This window comes from Protopterus annectens, chromosome 13.part0, assembly GCF_019279795.1.
Source record: "Protopterus annectens isolate FY-2018-M chromosome 13.part0, PAN1.0, whole genome shotgun sequence".
Taxonomy (NCBI): Eukaryota; Metazoa; Chordata; order Ceratodontiformes; family Protopteridae; genus Protopterus; species Protopterus annectens.
The window spans coordinates 1,259,869,813-1,259,889,311 of record NC_056747.1 but is presented as its reverse complement, the minus strand read 5'-3'; the positions used below and the strand labels follow the sequence as shown (position 1 = coordinate 1,259,889,311).

General features: G+C 45.5%; 1 protein-coding gene across 1 annotated transcript in view; it reads left to right on the top strand.

Moving 5' to 3' along the window:
* NPEPPS (aminopeptidase puromycin sensitive) overlaps nucleotides 1-19,499 on the top strand; it is a 1,948,381-nt gene that overhangs the window by 1,377,980 nt on the left and 550,902 nt on the right. The window contains exon 21 of the mRNA XM_044054968.1: nucleotides 395-469. Within this exon, the coding sequence (XP_043910903.1) occupies nucleotides 395-469 (75 nt within the window). The remainder of the gene's footprint in view (nucleotides 1-394; nucleotides 470-19,499) is intronic.

Below are 19,499 nucleotides of genomic sequence, written 5' to 3'. Positions count from 1 at the left end.
GTCGGCCGAATTCCAAAGTCTAGGTCCGGTGTCGGTTGTCGTCGCTTCTTCCCTGATGTCAGTGCGACAGGGGTATAAAGGAACCAGCCAACGCCATTTTCTTCAGTCTTTCTTGCCACGTGGTGCCCGAAGCAGAAGCAGTTCGCAAGTGCCGGTCGGCCAGCTCCTGAAATTATGAAAATTTTGAAACCGAAGTCTTCTTGAAAGCTAAGTACCTCGTTGGGGAAACTTTTCTTGCCTCAGACCGATGTCAGACAAAGTTAATAATTGTATTTCATGTGGGAAGCAAATACCGCATAAGGATTTCCATTCCCTCTGTATACCTTGTTTAGGCCCAGACCACGACGTCTCGGGCTGTCGTTTTTGTGCTACATTCAACAAACGCACCATTAAGCATCGGGCGGAGTTCACCCAGCATTATTTTGGAAAAACATTTAACTATATTATGTCGTCGGATACTCAGACTCCAGTTTTGTCTAAAAAACGCAAAGATAAGGACCGACACACGAGATCCGCGGCCTCTACTGACACCACGCCAAAGCCGACTACACGTGGTCCGGTTCTCAGCGAGGCGCCTACGCAGCCCCTGACTACCGACTACACTTCATTGGCGGTGTCTCCTGTGCCCGAGGTCGCAGGCTCCTCGGCCCATACCCCGACTACAGATACCGAAGCCACTCTTGGCGTTGAACCTCAAAATGTGGACAGGTCTACCTCCACTCAAGGTGTCTTCAGACCTTCCTCTTCTTTTTTTCCATCAAGGCTTTCGCTAAGTCTAAAGCAGCCATGCATTCTAAGAGACAAGCTACACAGGGCCCATCTACAGGCTCCATGCCTAAAAAACAGATGCTTAAAATGGCTGAGGATTTAATTACCCTTATCAGGGGTTCACAACCCCCACCGGACAAAAGGCCCAGTGTGGAGGAAGAATCCCCCTCCTCTGATCAGGGCTCCATTATTTCTGAGCACTCTGATCAGGAACATTTTTACTCCCCTTTTGAGGACTCTGATGCAGAGGAGTCCATTCCTTCTGTATCCCCCCCCCAGAGGATTACTCATTTGGGGAAACTTTGCATACCTTAAGGGAACACTTCCACTGGGAAGGCCAAGATTATTCAGATTCCAAGAAAAGGCTTAGGGAATTTCTCCTGCTACCTCAGCACAGGCCTCTGGCTATACCTCCTGTCTTGGACATCCTAGATGATGTTTACTCGGAGGCCTGCCTTAACCCGGATTCTCTACCTCCAGCCCCAGTCAAGCCTGACAAGTACTACAGGGTTCCTGACTCACACCAATTTCTATACAATAGCCATGCTGCTGACCCAGAAACCATCTCACAGGGCCCCAAGGGAATTAAGGCCCCACTGCTAAAAATCCATTACCTTCAGAGAGAGATTCCAGATCCTTAGAAAGGTGGGGAAAAAAGGTATATACCTCGGCTACCTTAACCATGAGGGCCTTAAACTGTCAGTTCCATATGCTAAAATACCAACAGTTTTTGTTATCACAATTGAAAAGTAAAATGTCACAACCTGAACAACCAGACTTGAAGGAGTTGCAGGATTTGATGCATAGTGCAGAACAAGTGGGTAAGCATACCTTACAATGTGGTTTTGATGCTCTAGAGGCCTCATGTAGAGCTGCTGTTACAGGATCAGTCATACGTAGACATGCCTGGCTCAAGGAACAAACCTTGCCTGATCATGTCAAAGCTAAATTACTAGATGCCCCTCTACAAAAGGATGTATTATTTGGTGCTAATGCTGAGGAGGTATTAAGGAAAATGGAGGAAAAGGCTAAATCAATGCAAACTGTGAAAGATTTTTTACAGGTACAACCCCCACATTTCAGTAGAAATTGGCCTTCCAAAAATTGATCCTTTCCAGCCACGGACAGACCCCAAAGAGGTAGATACAGGTGCCCGAGGGGCAGAGGACAATCCCAAGGATCGTTTAGAGGCAGACAATGGCAAGCTCCTACACAAAGAGGTGGTGAGGATAACTCGCAATCATTCAGAAAGCAAGCCCAATGACTTTCCCCTTTGCATGCCAAGCAAGACTCAAATGGCAGCCCCCTTAGGAGGAAAACTGGCATTATTTTCAGAAAATTGGCATATTGTCACAAAAGACAAATGGATCCTGGACATTATAAACAGAGGCTACAGATTCCATTTTCACACCCTTCCAAAAATGAGAGGCATGCCAAACCTGCCACACAATCAAAGGGCAGAGGCACAAAGGCAAATTACAGATCTCATAGACATGAAAGCTATTCAAGAGGTACCTACGCACGAACAAGGTCAAGGTTTTTATTCCAGACTATTCCTGGTACCAAGGAAGGGAAAAGATTGGAGACCTATTTTGGACCTATCCATCCTAAACACATTTCTACTGCACCAAAATTCAAGATGCTCACTGTACAGCAGCTTCTTCCCATGCTGGGCAAGGAGTCTTGGCTGGTAACATTGGACCTCAAGGAGGCATACCTGCATGTCCCAGTCAGACAAAATTGCAGAAGATACCTCAGATTTCTTGCAGGTTCAACCCATTATCAATTCTCTGCATTGCCCTTTGGCTTATCTACTGCGCCCAGAGTATTCACGAAATGCCTGGCATCAGTAATTGCCTACTGCAGACTTCAAGGGATACAAATATACCCCGATTTGGACGACTGCCTGATCCAAGCGGACAGCAAGCACATTCTTCTAAAACATCTGGCTTATGTAATAATGTTGTTGAACTCTGGGATACACAGTCAACAAAAAGAAATCAAGGCGAATACCCTCTCGGAAGATAATTTTCCTAGGTGCCAACTTGGACACAAACACCCAGATGGCCTACCTCACGCCAGAGAAGCAGGGGCAACTAACTCAATACTTCAGAGCACTAGCAAATTGCACCAGGCTGACTGCAAGGAAAATCCTGCAGGCTCTGGGATTCATGGCATCTTGCATCTTACTAATCCCATGTGCAAAGCTGCATATGAGGAAACTTCAATGGTACCTGAAAAACCTATGGTCTCAACACAGCCACAGTTTGGAAACAATAATACCACTAATTCCATGTCTACAAAAGGAATTTCTGTGGTGGGCTCAAGCATGCCAAACAAACACAGGTCTTCCATTCAGCAAGCCTCAAGCAAATCAAGTCATCACAACAGACGCCTCAGACTACGCCTGGGGGGGCGCACATGACAGATCGGTGCATTCAGGGCAAATGGTCCAAAAAAGAAAAGCACCTTCACATCAATCAAAAGGAAATGCTAGCAGTAATAAATGCTATTATAGCTTTAAGGACCTTCTGCATCCAGGTCAACTATTGATAAGGACGGACACCACCACAGTTATGTGGTACATAAACAAACAGGGAGGAACACATTCATACCCCCTATGCAGACTGGCCATGTCACTTTGGAACATGGCCGTGGACTTACAAATCGAACTACAAGCACAGTACTTGCCAGGCAAGGAAAACACACTGGCAGACAACCTAAGCAGAAATATGACAGATCCACACGAATGGAAGTTGCATCCAAAAGTTTTTACAGAAATAATCCAAGCATGGGGAAGGCCAGACATAGATCTCTTTGCCTCCCACAAAAATCACCAATTGACAAAATTCTGCTCAAGGATTTTCCATCCAAAGGCCTGGAGAATGGACATCTCTTTCAGTTGGACATCAATGACAGTTTATGCCTTCCCACCTCTTCCTCTGCTGCCCAAAGTTCTATTGAAAACCAGAGCAGACAGACCAAAGATGATTCTCATTGCGCCAGACTGGCCAAGACAACACTGGTACCCACTCCTGAGGAGCCTGACTCATTCCCCACCCTGGACCCTGCCTCTAATGCCTCTTCTCCTGACTCAGCACAGCTTCAAAACTCTTCACAGCCAGCTAAAAACACTCAATCTAGCCGCATGGAAGATTCCTTAGCATCACAACAGACTCTACTCTCCAAGGAGGTGCAGGATGTCATTTTGGAGGCCAGAAGGCCGTCGACTAGAAAAGCTTACTCCGCAAAATGGAAACGGTTTTGTGTCTGGAATGAGAAAAAGGGCCAGGATCCTAGAAAACTGAATTTACCTCATATACTACAGTATCTAGCTGAGTTGCTAAGCAGTGGACTTTCATTCTCCTCCATCAAAATCCATGCCTCAGCCATTTCTGCAGAATACAACACTGATCCACCCTTATTCTTTCACCCTCTCTTAAGACAGTTCCTCAGAGGGGCTAAGAATCTAAGACCCCCAAGGAAACAACCAATACCTGCTTGGGATCTCAATTTCATTCTGGAAAAACTGACCTTGCCTCCCTTTGAGCCAGCTGCCTCATCAGATTTGCAATATGTGTCCTGGAAAACAGCTTTCCTTCTGGCTATTACATCAGCTCGTAGAGTTTCAGAACTACAAGCTCTCATGGCTGTGCAGCTTTTTATCATCTTCCATCAGGACAGAGTTTCCTTATGAACCAACCCGTCCTTTATGCCTAAAGTGGTATCCAGGGTAGCCTTGAATCAGGCCATACACTTACCTACCTTTTATCCTAATCCTCAAAACAAAGGGGAGAGATTACTACATTCCTTGGACATCCACAGACAACTGCGTTATTTGGACAGAACAAAGCCTTTCAGAAAATCACAACAGCTCTGTGTGTCCTATGCTCAAGGAAAGCCAATTTCCAAACAGACAATCTCAAAATGGATAGCCCACTGCATACGCTATTGCTATTCTTTTCATGGCAAAACTGTACCTACAGGCATCAGATCTCACTCCACAAGGGCCACAGCTACCTCAGCAGCTTTCCTCAGAGGAGTTCGTACCAAAGATATTTTGGAAGCAGCCACTTGGAGTTCTGTGCATACCCTCTCCAAACACTACCACCTACCATTGTACTCCAAAACTAGAGCAGGCTTTGCCACTGCAGTCTTGCAGGGCATCCTGGCTCCTCCTAGTTCCACCTAGTGCCTACCACCCCTTTCTTAGCTTTGGGATTCTACCCATCTGTTATGACTGCAGCTGTATGCACGATGAACATAGTACAGTTTTGTACCTACCATAAATGTAGATGTTCGAGTGCTAATACAGCTGCAGTCCAGGTTTCCCTCCCTCCTTCCCCTCTTGGGGCAGGCCTGTTGGCTAACACCTCCTCATACTACCTGATTGGGGTATTCTTTTATGGTGTATTTGCTTGCAACTACTGTATTTTGATTATATTGCATTGCTTTATTACACAAATTTATGTATAGCCTTCCTTCTGGGGGCACCTGACATCTGGGGCAAGAAAAACTGAAAATGGCGTCGGCTGGTTCCTTTATACCCCTGTCGCACTGACGTCAGGGAAGAAGCGACGACAACCGACGCCGGACCTAGACTTTGGAATTCGGCCGACCGAGGACCCGCCTGACGGCAGGAGAACCCATCTGTTATGACTGCAGCTGTATTAGCACTCGAACATCTACATTTATGGTAGGTACAAAACTGTACTTTCTTCATAGTCAGTGTTGCAGTACTAAGTCTTGGAATGACTCCCAAAGCTACTTTTATTGGGGTTGTTTAGAGTACAGTCTGTGCCAGAAGGGGACAAGGATCTGCAAGATGGCAGAGGCAAACCCACTTCTGGCTCTAGATATGCTCCAAGGTAGTAATGTTAGAGAAGATGTGTACTGATGGCCAAGTGGCTGCTTCCAGGATATACTTTGTTGGGAGTCCTTTTCAGGAATGCCATGCTGGTGAAATGTACTGTTACCTTGATAGGTATCTGTTTGCAATGATGTGCACAACAAATGTTTAGTAATGTTTAGTACACTTAACTGTCCATTTTGAGATGATCTGCTTCCCCACAGCTCTTCCCTTTTTACCTTCTGCAAATGCAAACCATAGTGGATCAGACTTGTTCAGATATCTAGTCAGGTCGTGGTAGAATCTTAGATCCGATGTCAGTTTTCATTCTGTCCTCAACTGATGGGTTCGGATCCTATCCTTCGGATCTTACTCTGCCATTGTTAAAGCTCATGGCAACCAAAAACTCTCAAGCTTCTCCATTTCCCACACTGCACCAGCCCCAATTACCCCAGATCTCATTTGCTGCTTCAAGCAAAAGACATGGTCTTTCATCTCTCAAGCATTCTTCAGATAAGTGTTATTTTTTGTGTCCTTACTTAAAATCTTTCTATTACTGTCCCTTACCCTCGTTTATAAATGTTTTGTTTCTTGCCATTTCTAATCCTTTTTTTCTATTGTACATTTTTTGTACCTCTTAGATACTAATGTTAATATCTTCTTCCCCTCTACGGCACTATCATAGCTTACCATTGTTGGTATTTCCATCCCTTTTTCTCTTTATTTCTCTTTAGAAAAAAAAAAAAACATTTTCACTGTTTTCTTAGTGTTAATGGTTATTTTGATTGGTGATGATGGATAAACCAGCAGGATTTAAAAACTGTTCAAAGTGTGGGCATAGACTGCCACTTTCCAATGCCCACACAATGTTGTTTAGGTCCTCCCCATTTACAGGAGAACTGCTCTATATGCCATGGCTTTAATCCTCACGCATTAGTAGAATGCAATAATAAGCTAATACTGAAAGGTCTTCCTTCTTTATTTGGAGAGGCTGCATATGAGGGTTCATCTTAAGACTAAAATGACAAAACCTCTTCTCCGAAGCCATTTTCCTCCTCCTCAGCTTTGGACTCCTCAGGAAAGAGATGCGATAAGCACCCGGTCTCAACCGTTAATCCAAAAAAGACAAAAATTCAAGATCCAGCTAAGGAAAGAATATCCAGTCCGATGCCTTCTAAGTCAGATCCAATGAAGACAAAGCTCTTAGATCCAACTTCATTGGATCCAGTGCAATCCGAACCTAACTTTCAGACTGCCAAGTTACTTCCCAGGACAAGGTACTCCATCACTGGATCTGGTCCCTGACAGGGTACCTTCCCCATTCTTAGAAAGACCCAGGTTTCCGTCCATATACTTCACTTGTTCTTCCAGAAGCCTTAAGAGAAGAAAATGTGGAGAGACTGGTGAAGAAGCTTCCGTTGGCGCAGATCCAGATTTTGGTGTTCATTTGGCTCCTACCCCTCTGGGTCAGGAGATCTGTGTGTCTACTACTACCCCTTTACAGATTCCCAGGTACATCTGGCTCTGATCCAAAGACAGCCTTATTCTCAGATCTGAGATTCTCGCTGAGAGCTCCGGTCCCATCTGATCAGGAGAGCTCCTGGAGCTATAGTCTGCCTTTCAGATCAGAGGCCCTGTATTCAGTGCCGAAGCTTTGAGCCATCTCGACACTGGTCAGCTCAGCTATGGCTTCCACCTCAGAGGTTTTGTCCTCTGAGCAGGAGAGGCCTACGATTCAGAAGCTAGACTTCTCGATCTAACGTCCTCTGTCGGTCTCCAAGCTGCTCTGCCTTCGAGGCTGTGAAACATGTTTTCTGCCTTGACAATTCTGACTGAGCCCCATCTCCCTTGGATCCCAGGTCTTCTACCATGATGTCTCGGCACTCAGAGCCTCACCTTCTCCTTCCACAGAGACAGCCAGTACCAAAACCCCTGGCTTCTGCCCAAGGAATTGTAATCTCCTCTTCCGATACTTTCCCAGAGCACCACACTGAAGAGGTCCTTAAGGAGAGAATGTATAAGAGGAAGCAGACTCCTCAGAGGAGTCCATTAAAAAAGACAGATTTCGATGAAGGCAAAGGGTACCCATGATTACCTCCTGAAGATGTCTCCTTTGGAGACATCCTAGAAATCCTTAAACAGAAAGGTGGTTGAATGTCCAGCAACCCTGCTTCTAAGGAATGTGTTCTCCTGGAGGCTTTTGGTACTGGCCCCTCTACCTCCCGGGTGACTCCACCCACTGATGTGCTCATTAACTTGATTGCACAGTAGGCATGGAAGGACCCCCCCCGACACCATTCCTCACAGACCAGATAGGATAATGGCACCACCTGCTGATGGGCAGTTTTGGGGAAGGGGAGTTCTGTTGATGCCATGGTTGCTGTGGCCAGAAAGAACTAGCCAAGGAAAGTTCCACTCTCCACCCCCCACCCCCAACAGGGAGTCACGGCCAATGGACAAATTTTGGAAGTGTATCTATGCTTCAGCGACCTTCGTTTTTAGGTCTCTGAACTATTTGGCACACTTTACTAAGCTACAGAGGGATTTGATCAAGGAGTCACAAATACCCTCTTAAATGCTGTTTCTGATATTCAGGCATCTTTTAACTTCCCAGCTGACGACCCTACAGTCCATATGCATTTCGTCCATGAGGTTGATCTTGCATGTAGTGAAAGGAGTCTCAAGAGCAGTGGGTTCAGGCGTTTCCATAAGGAGATGCTTCTGGATGCACCCTTGAGTTTACAGAGCCTTTCAAATCTTTCATCAGTGCTCCTTTTGACAGAATGTATTCATTCGGCCCCAAAGTAAAAGTCACACTGTCCAAGTGTGAAAAAGACAGACCCTGTCTGCCATAGGTGTGTGTTTTTCGACGACTCCGCGAACCTTTTCCAGGAATCAACGAGGTGATTAAAAAATGCTGTTCAAGAAGTCTCAGGGTCCTTTTCAAGATGCATGTGGAGGAGGTTCCTCCAGAGGCAGAGAAAGGGAACTCTAATGGACAAAGATACCCCTATGGCAGAAGTGGCCTGCAGAACTAGGGTTCCAGAGAATCGTTCTTTGATAAACCATACCAGTGCTTCTAAAAGGAGGTCCGCTTGTCCACCTCTGGAAACAGTTGTGAAATGATTATTCCTGCACCAGAGAACCTGGCTAGATACAATAAAAGATTCTTGGGTGCAGACGATTATTTCCAGAGGCTATGTAATGCCCTTTTCCCTTTCACCTCCAGTCTCAAGAAAAATCCCTGATATTCCAACCAGTCAGAGGAAGCCAGCAGCAATTCAGATGCAAAAGGAGGTTCACTGAAGAATCAAAAGTCATCCAGGAGGTCCAGCCAGACCAGATAGAATCCGGAACTTAGAGTACTTTTTGGTGCCAAAGAAAATATGAGACTGGAGACCAGTTCTGGATCTCTCCAAACTAAACAAGACAGTTCGAAGAACTAAGTTTTGGATGGTCATGGTTCAGCCCATTCTCCCTTTTCTGGGCAAGGACAGTTGGATGTGCTGTGTAGACCTTCAGGATGCTTACTATCATATAAAGATGAACAGTCGATCCAGATGGCACTTATGCTTCCAGCTGGGAGCCAGTCAATATCAATTCAGAGTACTACCCTGTGGACTCACCACAGCCCCAGGGTGTTTACCAAGTGCATGGCAGTAATAGCAGCTCCCCTGAGATGGCAAGGATTCAGAGCATCTCTATGTCCAGACGACTGGCTCAATAATGGTCCAACCAGGCATCAACTCCTATGTGCAAAAGACCAGGTTCTCCAGAAGTGCTGTCTTCTGGGGTAACCATAAACTATGACAAATCTCATCTGCAACCACTCAGAGTTGAGTTTATAGGAGCAATTCTCAATACAAAAACAACCATTACTTCCCTTCCATTACTGAGAATTCAAATTGTAAGATTCCAATCAAAAAGAATCTGCAGCACCTCACTTTCAGCCACACTGGTCATTCATGCCCTGGGATCAATGGCAGCAGCAGTAACGTTAGTACCACTTGCCAGGTTTTATATGAGAATTCTTCAGTGGATGTTAGCTGCTCAGTGGTCGATTCTTTATCAGTCTGTCATACAAGATGAGAATCACTCACATCTGAAAGAGAGATCTCAAGTGTTGGATTCATTCATACCAGGTTCTACAAGGTCATCCATTCATTCCCCCCTCAGCCGAAGGCCATAGTGATCATGGACACGTCCCACCTGTGGGGGGGGGGTTGCATTGTCTGCAGAATTCAGTCCAAGACACCTGGTCCCCCAAGGAGGCCAATTTGCATGTAAATGTCCTAGAAATGGAGAGCAGTGCTGTTAAAGTTGCAGGCATTTCAGAATGCTATCCCTTTGCGGACAATTGCAGTACAGTCGGACAACAAGTCAGCTGTCTGGTACATCAACAAACAGGGAAGAACCAAATCCTACCCATTTTGTCGAGAAGCTGTGTGTGTGGCAATGGGCAATCTCTTCAAACTGCTTTCTTTTAGCAACGCACATTCTGTGGAAGTCAAATGTGTTAGACAACTGAGCAGGTGCATTCTTCTACCTCACGAATGGTCCCTCAACAGAAAGATTGCAAACACTATCTTCCAACAGTGGGACCAGCCTTGCTGCAATCTCTTCTCCCCCCCTCCCAAACAACAGATGCAACTACTTTGCCTTATTCCCCCTACAGGGGGAATCCTCGAAGGACACTGTTCTTCATGATTGCCCCCCACCCACCCCCGGTCTCCTTTATGCGTATTCTCCCACTCCATTATTACCCATATTTCTTCAGAAAGCTGCAAGGTTGGAGCAAGGTCATCGTCATTGCCCCTTATTGGCCTTAAATTTAGTTTCCCTTCCTTTGGCCTCACCTGATTCAACCACCTTGGTTTCTGGATCCAACTCCGGACCTCCTGTCTCACCCAGTAGGCATGATGCATCCAGACATCTCAGGCTGGCTGTCTGGTTCCTCCAGTTCCATTAATAGCCAGACAAACCTATTCTGTCTTCTCCTGTCCGCCATATTCTTTTGTTCTCCCATAAACCTTCCACCAGGAAACTATACTCAGCAAATGGAAGAGATTTGTTTTTTTGGCTCAAAACATAATATTGGAGTTTTCTTAGCCCCCATTCATAATATCTTAGAATTTCTAGTGCATATTTTTGAAAAAGGAGCTAGCTCTTCTACTGTTACAAGTACAGTTAGCAGCGATTTCAAGTTTTCACGTTGGAATAAATTATTCTTTAGCGTCCCATAAGCTGAGCAAAGCATTTTTGAAAGGCACTTTACTTTTAGAGCCCCTTTTAAAGATCCTGCTCACCCTTGGGACGTAAACCTTGTACTGCAGTGTCTTACGCAATCTCCTTTTGAACCCTCAGCTACATGCAAACTCAAATATCTTTAATGGAAAACGATTTTCTTAGTAGCCATTACCTCTGCCAGAAGAATTTCTGAGAGCCAATCTGCTTAAAACCTCCATACTTGATTTTCCACAGATTTACCTTGCATACCAACCTGTAATTTCTTCCAAAGTTAGTGTCAGAATCCAGTATAAATCAACCTGTTAATCTGCCAGTATTCTTTCCCAAATTTTCTAACAAAAGAGAATGTGTTACATTTATTAGATGTTCATGGACAGTAGCATTTTTACTTGCATAGGACTAAAGATGTCACATTGTGACCAATTATTCCTTTCATATGCCGAACCAACAATGGGTAAGCCAGTTACCAAAGGTACTGTATCTAAATGGATAAATTGCATTTCCTTTGTGTACAACAAATTTGGCATCATCTCAACAAAACCTGCTTGAGCCCATTCCACCAGATCCATGGCAGCTTCCACAGTTTTTCAGTCCAGTGTGTCCATGGATGATATTTGTGCAGCAGTACTTGGGCTACTCATACCTTTATTACTCTTTACAAATTAGATCTGGTCTCCAGGGGAAGGGCATATTCTGGTTCTGTGGTGTTCAGGAATGTCATTCCTTCAGTCCGACCTGGAAATTACATAGCTGGGGACTATGGCCCATCAGTTGAGGACAGAAAGAAAATTGAAAACATCAGATAAAGTTGTGTGCTCACCGTAACATTCCATCTATGCTGTCCATTTTCATTCTTTCTCAACTCCCCTCCCACCATCCCCCATCCTTAAGGCTTCTGGAAGAATGAGTGTTTAGAGGGACCTATATATTCTTATTATTTACATAAACTCCAAATATAACTTCTCCATGATTTCCATCATTTACTTTCTACCAAGGCAGCAAACAAGATGTGAGGTAATTGGGTGTGGTGTATTGTGGGTAAGGGAGAAGTTTGAGAGTTTTTGGTTTCCATGAGCTTTAGCAATGACCAAGTCTTATCTGAGGGATTGGATCATAACCCATCATTTGAAGAATGAAAATGGACAAAACAGATGCAACGTTATGGTGAGTATGTAACTTTTTTCTCTCTGTACATCCAGAGTATTTGGGAATGTCCTTCATGGATGCATCTGCAGTCATAACAAGTGGGTTGTCCTGTCGTCAGGCAGCCCTGCAGTCGGCCGGATTCCAAAGTCCGGGTCCGGCTTCGGCTGATGTCGCACTCCACCCGACGTCATCTCTGTTGGTCTTCGGGTATAAAAGCATCAGCCGACGCCATTTTCCTCCGTCTTTCTTGCCGCGTGGCGCCCGAAGCAGAAGCTGTTCGCAAGTGCCGGTCGGTCGGATCCAGAGATTACTTCTACCGAATACTACTTCGAAGACTTCTAAAGCTAAGTACCCGTTGGGACTCTTTCTTGCCTCAGCCGATGTCAGAAAAAGTTAACAATTGTTTAACCTGTGGGAAACAAATACCTCATAAAGATTTCCACTCTTACTGTCTGCCTTGTTTAGGCCCAGCCCACGACGTAGCAGCCTGTTCGGCCTGTGCCTCTTTCAACCGACGAACGCTTAGGCGTCGGTCGGAGTTTGCAGAACAGTTTTTCGGTACTGATTTTGCGTACATTATGCCGCCGGATCCTCCGACTACCCAATCTTCAAAACGCAAAGATAAAGACCGACACTCGCGGTCCGCGGTTTCGGCGAAACCACGGTAAAGCAAACATGAGTGTCTCGGTTTCGGCCGAAACCGAGAAAACTGATCAAAGTACAGCTGAACCTATTCTTACAACTGAGGCCCCTGCTACAACTCTTGAATCGACCTCAGAAATTTTACCCACTACGGTGGTTGACTTATCAGACACCATCCCCTTGGATGTCTCTACCCCAGCACGTGGTGCTGCTAGGCCTCCAGCAGCCATGTCCATTAAGGCCTTCGCCAGGGCTAAAGCAGCCAAGACTACTAAATCAGTGCCTGTTAAACCCTCCACATCCAGGCCCTCTTCTAGTTCTCAAATGCTTTCTTTGGCAGAAGATTTAATTTCTTTAATTAGAGGATCTCAATCTCACCCAGACAGGGCCTCTCAGCCCCAGAGAAGAGACCTAGGGCAGAGCCCCCTGAGCCAGTGTCTTCTGATGATTCTGCTGATGAATCAGACATAACTGACCAGCCAGAGGCTCCCTTCTCCAATTTTGAAGATTCTGATGCTGAAGAATCCATTCCAGCTGCTTCCCCACCAGAAGAATTCTCCTTTGGGGAAACCTTGCATGCCATGCGAGAACAGTTCCAATGGCAGCAACAGGATTTTTCAGACTCCAGAAAAGACTTAGGACCTTTCTGCACCTCCCACAGCACAGGCCCTTAGCTATACCTCCTGTTCTCTCTGTGGTGGATGATGCTTTCAATGATGTTTGCTCCGCTCCAGATTCTTTACCCCAGCCCCTGCCAAACCAGACAGATTTTACAGGGTGCCAGATACTCATCACCACCTTTACAAGGCCCCACTTGCAGACCCAGAAACTATATACCAGGGTCCCAAGGCAGTAGCGACCACAGCTAAAAACCCTATTCCTTCTGAAAGGGAAGCAAGGTCATTAGACAGATGGGGTAAAAAGGTCTACACTTCAGCTACTCTCTCGGCTAGAGCTTTAAACTGTCAGTTTCACATGATACAATACCAAGAGTTTATGCTTGATCAGTTAACTAAAGAACTAACCACTGATGAATCTCTTGATAAGAAATATGTATTAGAGATGGTAAATAACATACAACAGGTTAGCAACCATTCCTTAAAATGTGGCTATGATGCACTGGAGGCTTCATTTAGATCAGCCATGACAGGCACAGTGATAAGAAGGCATGCATGGCTAAAGGAACAAGCTTTACCGGATCATGTTAAAGCTAAGTTGCTAGATGCTCCTATGGACAAGACAAGTTTGTTTGGTACACCTGCCCAGCAGGTTATGAAGAAAATGGAAGAGAAGGCAAAATCTGTTCAAACTGTTAAAGATTTCTTGCAGGTTCAACCCCAAGGTTTAGCAGGAACTGGCCTGCCAAAAATTGGTCCTTTCCTGACTCCACAAAATTTCAAAGGGGCAGGAATAGACGTTCCAGAGGCAGAAACCAATCCAGAGGAGGTGCCTACAGAGGACGACAGTGGCAAGGTAACAACAGAGGCACAGACACAGCCACTGCCACTACATCAGCACAACCACAGTGACTTAATCCTAACTCCGCCTACCAGGGAACAAATAGCAGCTCCTCTAGGCGGAAAGTTAACCTTATTTTCAAAGAACTGGCACTACATAACAAAAGACAAGTGGATTTTACAAACCATAGATCAAGGTTACCGGTTTCACTTCCACACTTTACCAGTCAAAAGAGGAATGCCAAATCTACCTCCAAATCAAAAACAGAGGCTCTACGCCAGATAATGGAGTTAGCAAACATGAGAGCTGTGGAAAGAGTGCCAACAGCAGAACAAGGAAAGGGGTTCTATTCCAGACTATTCCTAGTTCCAAGAAAGGAAAAAGTTGGAGACCAATTCTCGACCTGTCCACCTTAAATACATACATCATTGTCCCAAAATTCAAAATGCTGACCCTACAGCAACTTCTTCCCATGCTGGGCAAGGAGTGTTGGCTGGTAACTCTAGATCTCAAGGAGGCATACCTGCACGTCCCCATTCGACCAATCTGCAGAAGATACCTCAGATTTCTTGCAGGATCAGAGCACTATCAATTCTCAGCATTGCCCTTTGGCTTATCTACTGCCCAGAGTATTCACAAAATGCCTGGCATCAGTAATCGCCCATTGCAGACTACAGGAATTCAAAGTTACCCATACCTGGACGACTGCCTGCTACAAGGGGACAACAAAAGCAAGCTGACAACAGATTTACAAAGGGTCATTTACTTGCTACAAGGACTGGGATACACAGTCAATTTACAAAAGTCAAGGCTGATACCATCCCAAACAAGGACATTCTTGGGCGGAATTGGACACAGTACAACAAATGGCATTCCTGACTACAGAAAAACAAAAGAACTTCCTCTTTACTTCTTGGCACTAACAAAACTGAACAAGTTAACAGCAAGAAAATTTCTGCAGGCCTTGGGCTTCATGGCATCATGCATAATCTTGGTCCCGTTTGCCAGACTACATATGAGGAAACTACAGTGGTACCTAAAGAATTTATGGTCCCAACACAGACACAGTCTAGAAACAGAAATCCCACTAATTCCATGCTTAAAACAGGAGTTCCTATGGTGGGCTCAGGCATGCCAGTCAAACCCAGGCCTACCCTTTCGCAGATGTCAACCAAGCCAGACCATCACAACAGACGCTTCAGACCTAGGATGGGGGCCCACATGCTGGACAAATGCGTGCAAGGATTGTGGACACAGGATCAACTTCACCTGCACATCAATCTAAAAGAAATGCTGGCAGTAAAACTGGCAATCCAAAAGTTCAAACCATTCCTCAAAGAGGGCCAGTTGATGATAAGGACAGACAACACCACAGTCATGTGGTACATCAACAAACAGGGAGGCACTCATTCATACCCCTATGCAGAATGACCTTGGAGCTGTGGACCCTGGCACTCGGCTACAACATTCAGTTACAGGCAATATTTGTACCGGGAAAGACAATACTCTAGCAGACATATTAAGCAGAACCACTGGATGCCCACGAATGGAAGCTGCACCGGACATCTTCAAGACCATCTCAAAGAAATGGGAATGCCACAGATAGACCTATTCGCATCACCTCTCAATCACCAGCTCAAAAATTCTGCACAAGGACATTCCACCCACTAGCATGGAAAGTGGACTCACTCTCCTTCAACTGGAAAGGCCTAACAGCATATGCATTCCCACCTCTTCCTTTGATACACAAGGTACTACTAAAAATCAAGGAAGAACGTCCAAGGATAATCCTGATAGCCCCAAACTGGCCAAGACAACACTGGTACCCACTACTGAAGAGCATGTCTCGGAACAATATGTGGCCAATACCCTGATGCCTTTGATGTTAACTCAGAACAACTACAGCATCATACATCCAAATCTAAAACGCTGCAACTGACTGCATGGAACATCACATAGCAGCAGCTAATCCAGAACTTTCCCAAAGAGTTAAAGACATTATTCTTGAAGCACGCAGACCTTCAACAAGAAGGAACTATGCTGGAAAATGGAAAAGGTTTGTCATTTGGAGTACCGAAGAGGAAAAGATGTGTCAAACATAGATATGCCTAACATTCTGGAGTATCTGGCGAACTTCTTCATTCAGGCCTGTCCTACTCCTCCATCAAGATACATGCATCAGCTATTTCAGCAGAATACAGCTTTGATCCACCTGTTTTTCGCACCCTTTGCTCAGGCAGTTCCTCAGAGGAATCAAGAATGTAAAACCTCCAAGGAAACCACCATTACCAGCTTGGGATTTAAACTTTGTGCTAGAAAAGTTGACACTATCACCCTTTGAACCAGCAGCAACAGCAGACCTACAACACCTGTCATGGAAAACTGCTTTCCTACTGGCAATTACTTCAGCAAGGAGGGTTTCAGAACTACAGGCCTTAATGGCAGTGCAACCCTTCCTAATCTTCCACCAAGATAGAGTGTCCATGAGGACTAATCCTACATTTATGCCCAAGGTGGTATCCAGAGTATCTTTAAACCAGGCAATCCACCTACCTACCTTCTTTCCCAACCCACAAAACAGAGGGAAAGAATACTGCATACCTTGGATGTACATAGACAGCTACGCTACTACTTGGACAGAACAAAAATAGCAGAAAGACTGACCAACTTTTTGTAGCCTATGCAACAGGAAGGGAAGGAAAAGCTATTTCCAAACAGACAATCTCCAAATGGATAGGAAATTGCATACGATACTGTTACTCCTTCCATGGAAAACCAATTCCACAGAACATAAGACCTCATTCTACAAGGGCAACAGCCACTACCACAGCCTTCTTACGAGGAGTGGCAACCAAAGACATTATTGAGGCGGCTACTTGGACCTCCGTGCATACATTTGCCAAGCATTATAATTTGCCTCTATATTCCAGATCCCGAGCAGGGTTTGCCACTGCTGTACTGCAAGGGATCCTAAACACACCATAATCTACTTTTATCCTCCTCCCTAGTTGGCTATGGTATTCTACCCACTTGTTATGACTGCAGATGCATCCATGAAGGACATAGTACAGTTTTGTACCTACCATAAATGTAGATGTCCGAACTGGATAGCATCTGCAGTCAGGATTACCCTCCCTCCTTCCCTCTGTGGTACTCCTAGGGTGTTTACCCTCCTAATAGCTAGCTGTTGGGGGAGTCTTTATGGTGTATTTGTTTGTATATATGTACATATATGCTTATTGTTGTGTTTACCTCTATCTATTTGGAAACATTGGCATCTATCCAAATTTTAGCCTGCAAGAGGGCTACTGGCATCTGGGGCAAGAAACACTGAGGAAAATGGCGTCGGCTGATGCTTTTATACCCGAAGACCAACAGAGATGACGTCGGGTGGAGTGCGACATCAGCCGAAGCCGGACCCGGACTTTGGAATCCGGCCTACTGCAGGGCTGCCTGACGACAGGACAACCCACTTGTTATGACTGCAGATGCTATCCAGTTCGGACATCTACATTTATGGTAGGTACAAAACTGTACTTTGTCTTCTCCTTTGATGTCCTCCTTGTTCCCATGTTGCAGTATTCTGCATATGGGTTTACTCCTCTAGTTTCACATACATACGGCCAGTATTCAAAAGCTTTCAAGTCCCTCCAAGGTGTGTGAGACGTCTGACGTGGCTGAGCGAATGTGGGCCATAAAGGTGACGACAGCACGCACCAGCCCTCGGAACTTTTCAGCCACCATTCATACGCCAGGTGTTTTTGCTACCGTTGGTGCTGGATTCATTTCAGTAAAGATAAGTACCCCATTGGGGACCTTTTCAGTCCTTCTTAAAGTCTGTATTGCTTGTTCATTTCTTCCAGAAAGGGTTAAGTGTCAGTGCGGCTGTCAGATCCCTCATAAGGACGCACACGTTAAGTGCCTTTTTTGTTTGGTATGGTTGCACGACCACAAGGCCTGCCCTGTTTGCCAGGCGTTCGTGCCTAAGACCTTATGTAGTCACTTGCATGCGTTAAATCTTTACCTAGAAAACCATCTGAAGCAGATTACTTTAGGGATGGAGGGTTCCTCAGACATCTCCTCTAAACCGCCAAAAAAGAAGGCCAAGACCTTACGGCCTTCGTCTACTGCTGAGCCTCTTCTGACCGATCCTCAGCCTGTGGCCATCGGCCTAGTGCATGGATCTGGACCTGGATCCGCCACTCTGGGTAATGCGGGTACCTCTAAGGATGCTGCATAATCCCTAGGTGAGAGCACTTCTGTAAATACTAGTCTGGTGCTGGTGTACAATGCCGGGGGGGGGCTGAGTTTTCTGAGGATCCGTATGATCCCGCCGATCCTTTGCAGTCTCCGTTTTTCTAGGCCCACACAGATGTCCGCCAGACCCCTTAAAAGGAGAAAAAAAGAGAACATTTCTCCCACAACAGAAAGCATGTCTGATTGGCAGGCTTTTAGTCAAAGCCTTTTCAGTGCCTTTATGGCACTGAGGCCTACCTACCTCCACTGTTACTACTTCCACATCACCTCCTCTCCTGAGCCCTAGGCCTCAGACTACAGAGGCAGTCACTAGGGAAGAGGAAGTCCTTTCAGATTCCTCAGAGGAATTACTTTCATACAACTCTCAAATGTCTTCCCCTTTGGGATACAGATCCCCAGAGGAAGATTCAGTGTACCCTGACTCCTCAGTTGAAGACTTGATGTTTCACAAAACTATTTGCAGGATGAAGGAACACTTTAAATGGGAATCCTTAGAAATGACTGAGGTACAAAAAAGATATTACGACATCATTCAAATGGAATCCCCCAGCCCATCTGCTGTTCCTCCTATCTGGCCTACCTTTTTAGATGCCTTTTCATTGGCATCTCTTAAACCAGACTCCCAACCTCCTGCTCCATGCAGACCAGACAGACTTTACAAGGTGCCTGACATTGCTAAGCATCTGTTTGTGCCCACCTGTTGACCCAGCCACTAATCTCAATCTCTACAGACAAAGCCTCCAAGCTCCTACCTACTACCACCATTCTCCCTGCTGACAAAGACAACAAAACTATGGAAAGGTTGGGCAAAAAGATGTATACTTCGGCTACCTTGGCCTTCAGAGCTACAAATTACCAAATTCACAAGGCTGAGTATGTCTTGTCCCTCTTAGAATCTGCCACTAAACATCATGCAGATATTCCACACTCCCCTACCAAAGCATCACTGTCCTCTCTCCTGGCTGTCTCTCTGCAGGTTACCAGACACTCTGTCAGGTGCAGTTATGATGCTGCTGAATCCCCAGCTAAGTCAGCAGCATCAGCATCTGCCTTATGCAGATGCTCTTGGCTTCGCCTACAAACCCTACATGTGGATTTCAGGACAAAGCTCATTGATGTTCCTTTGGACAAT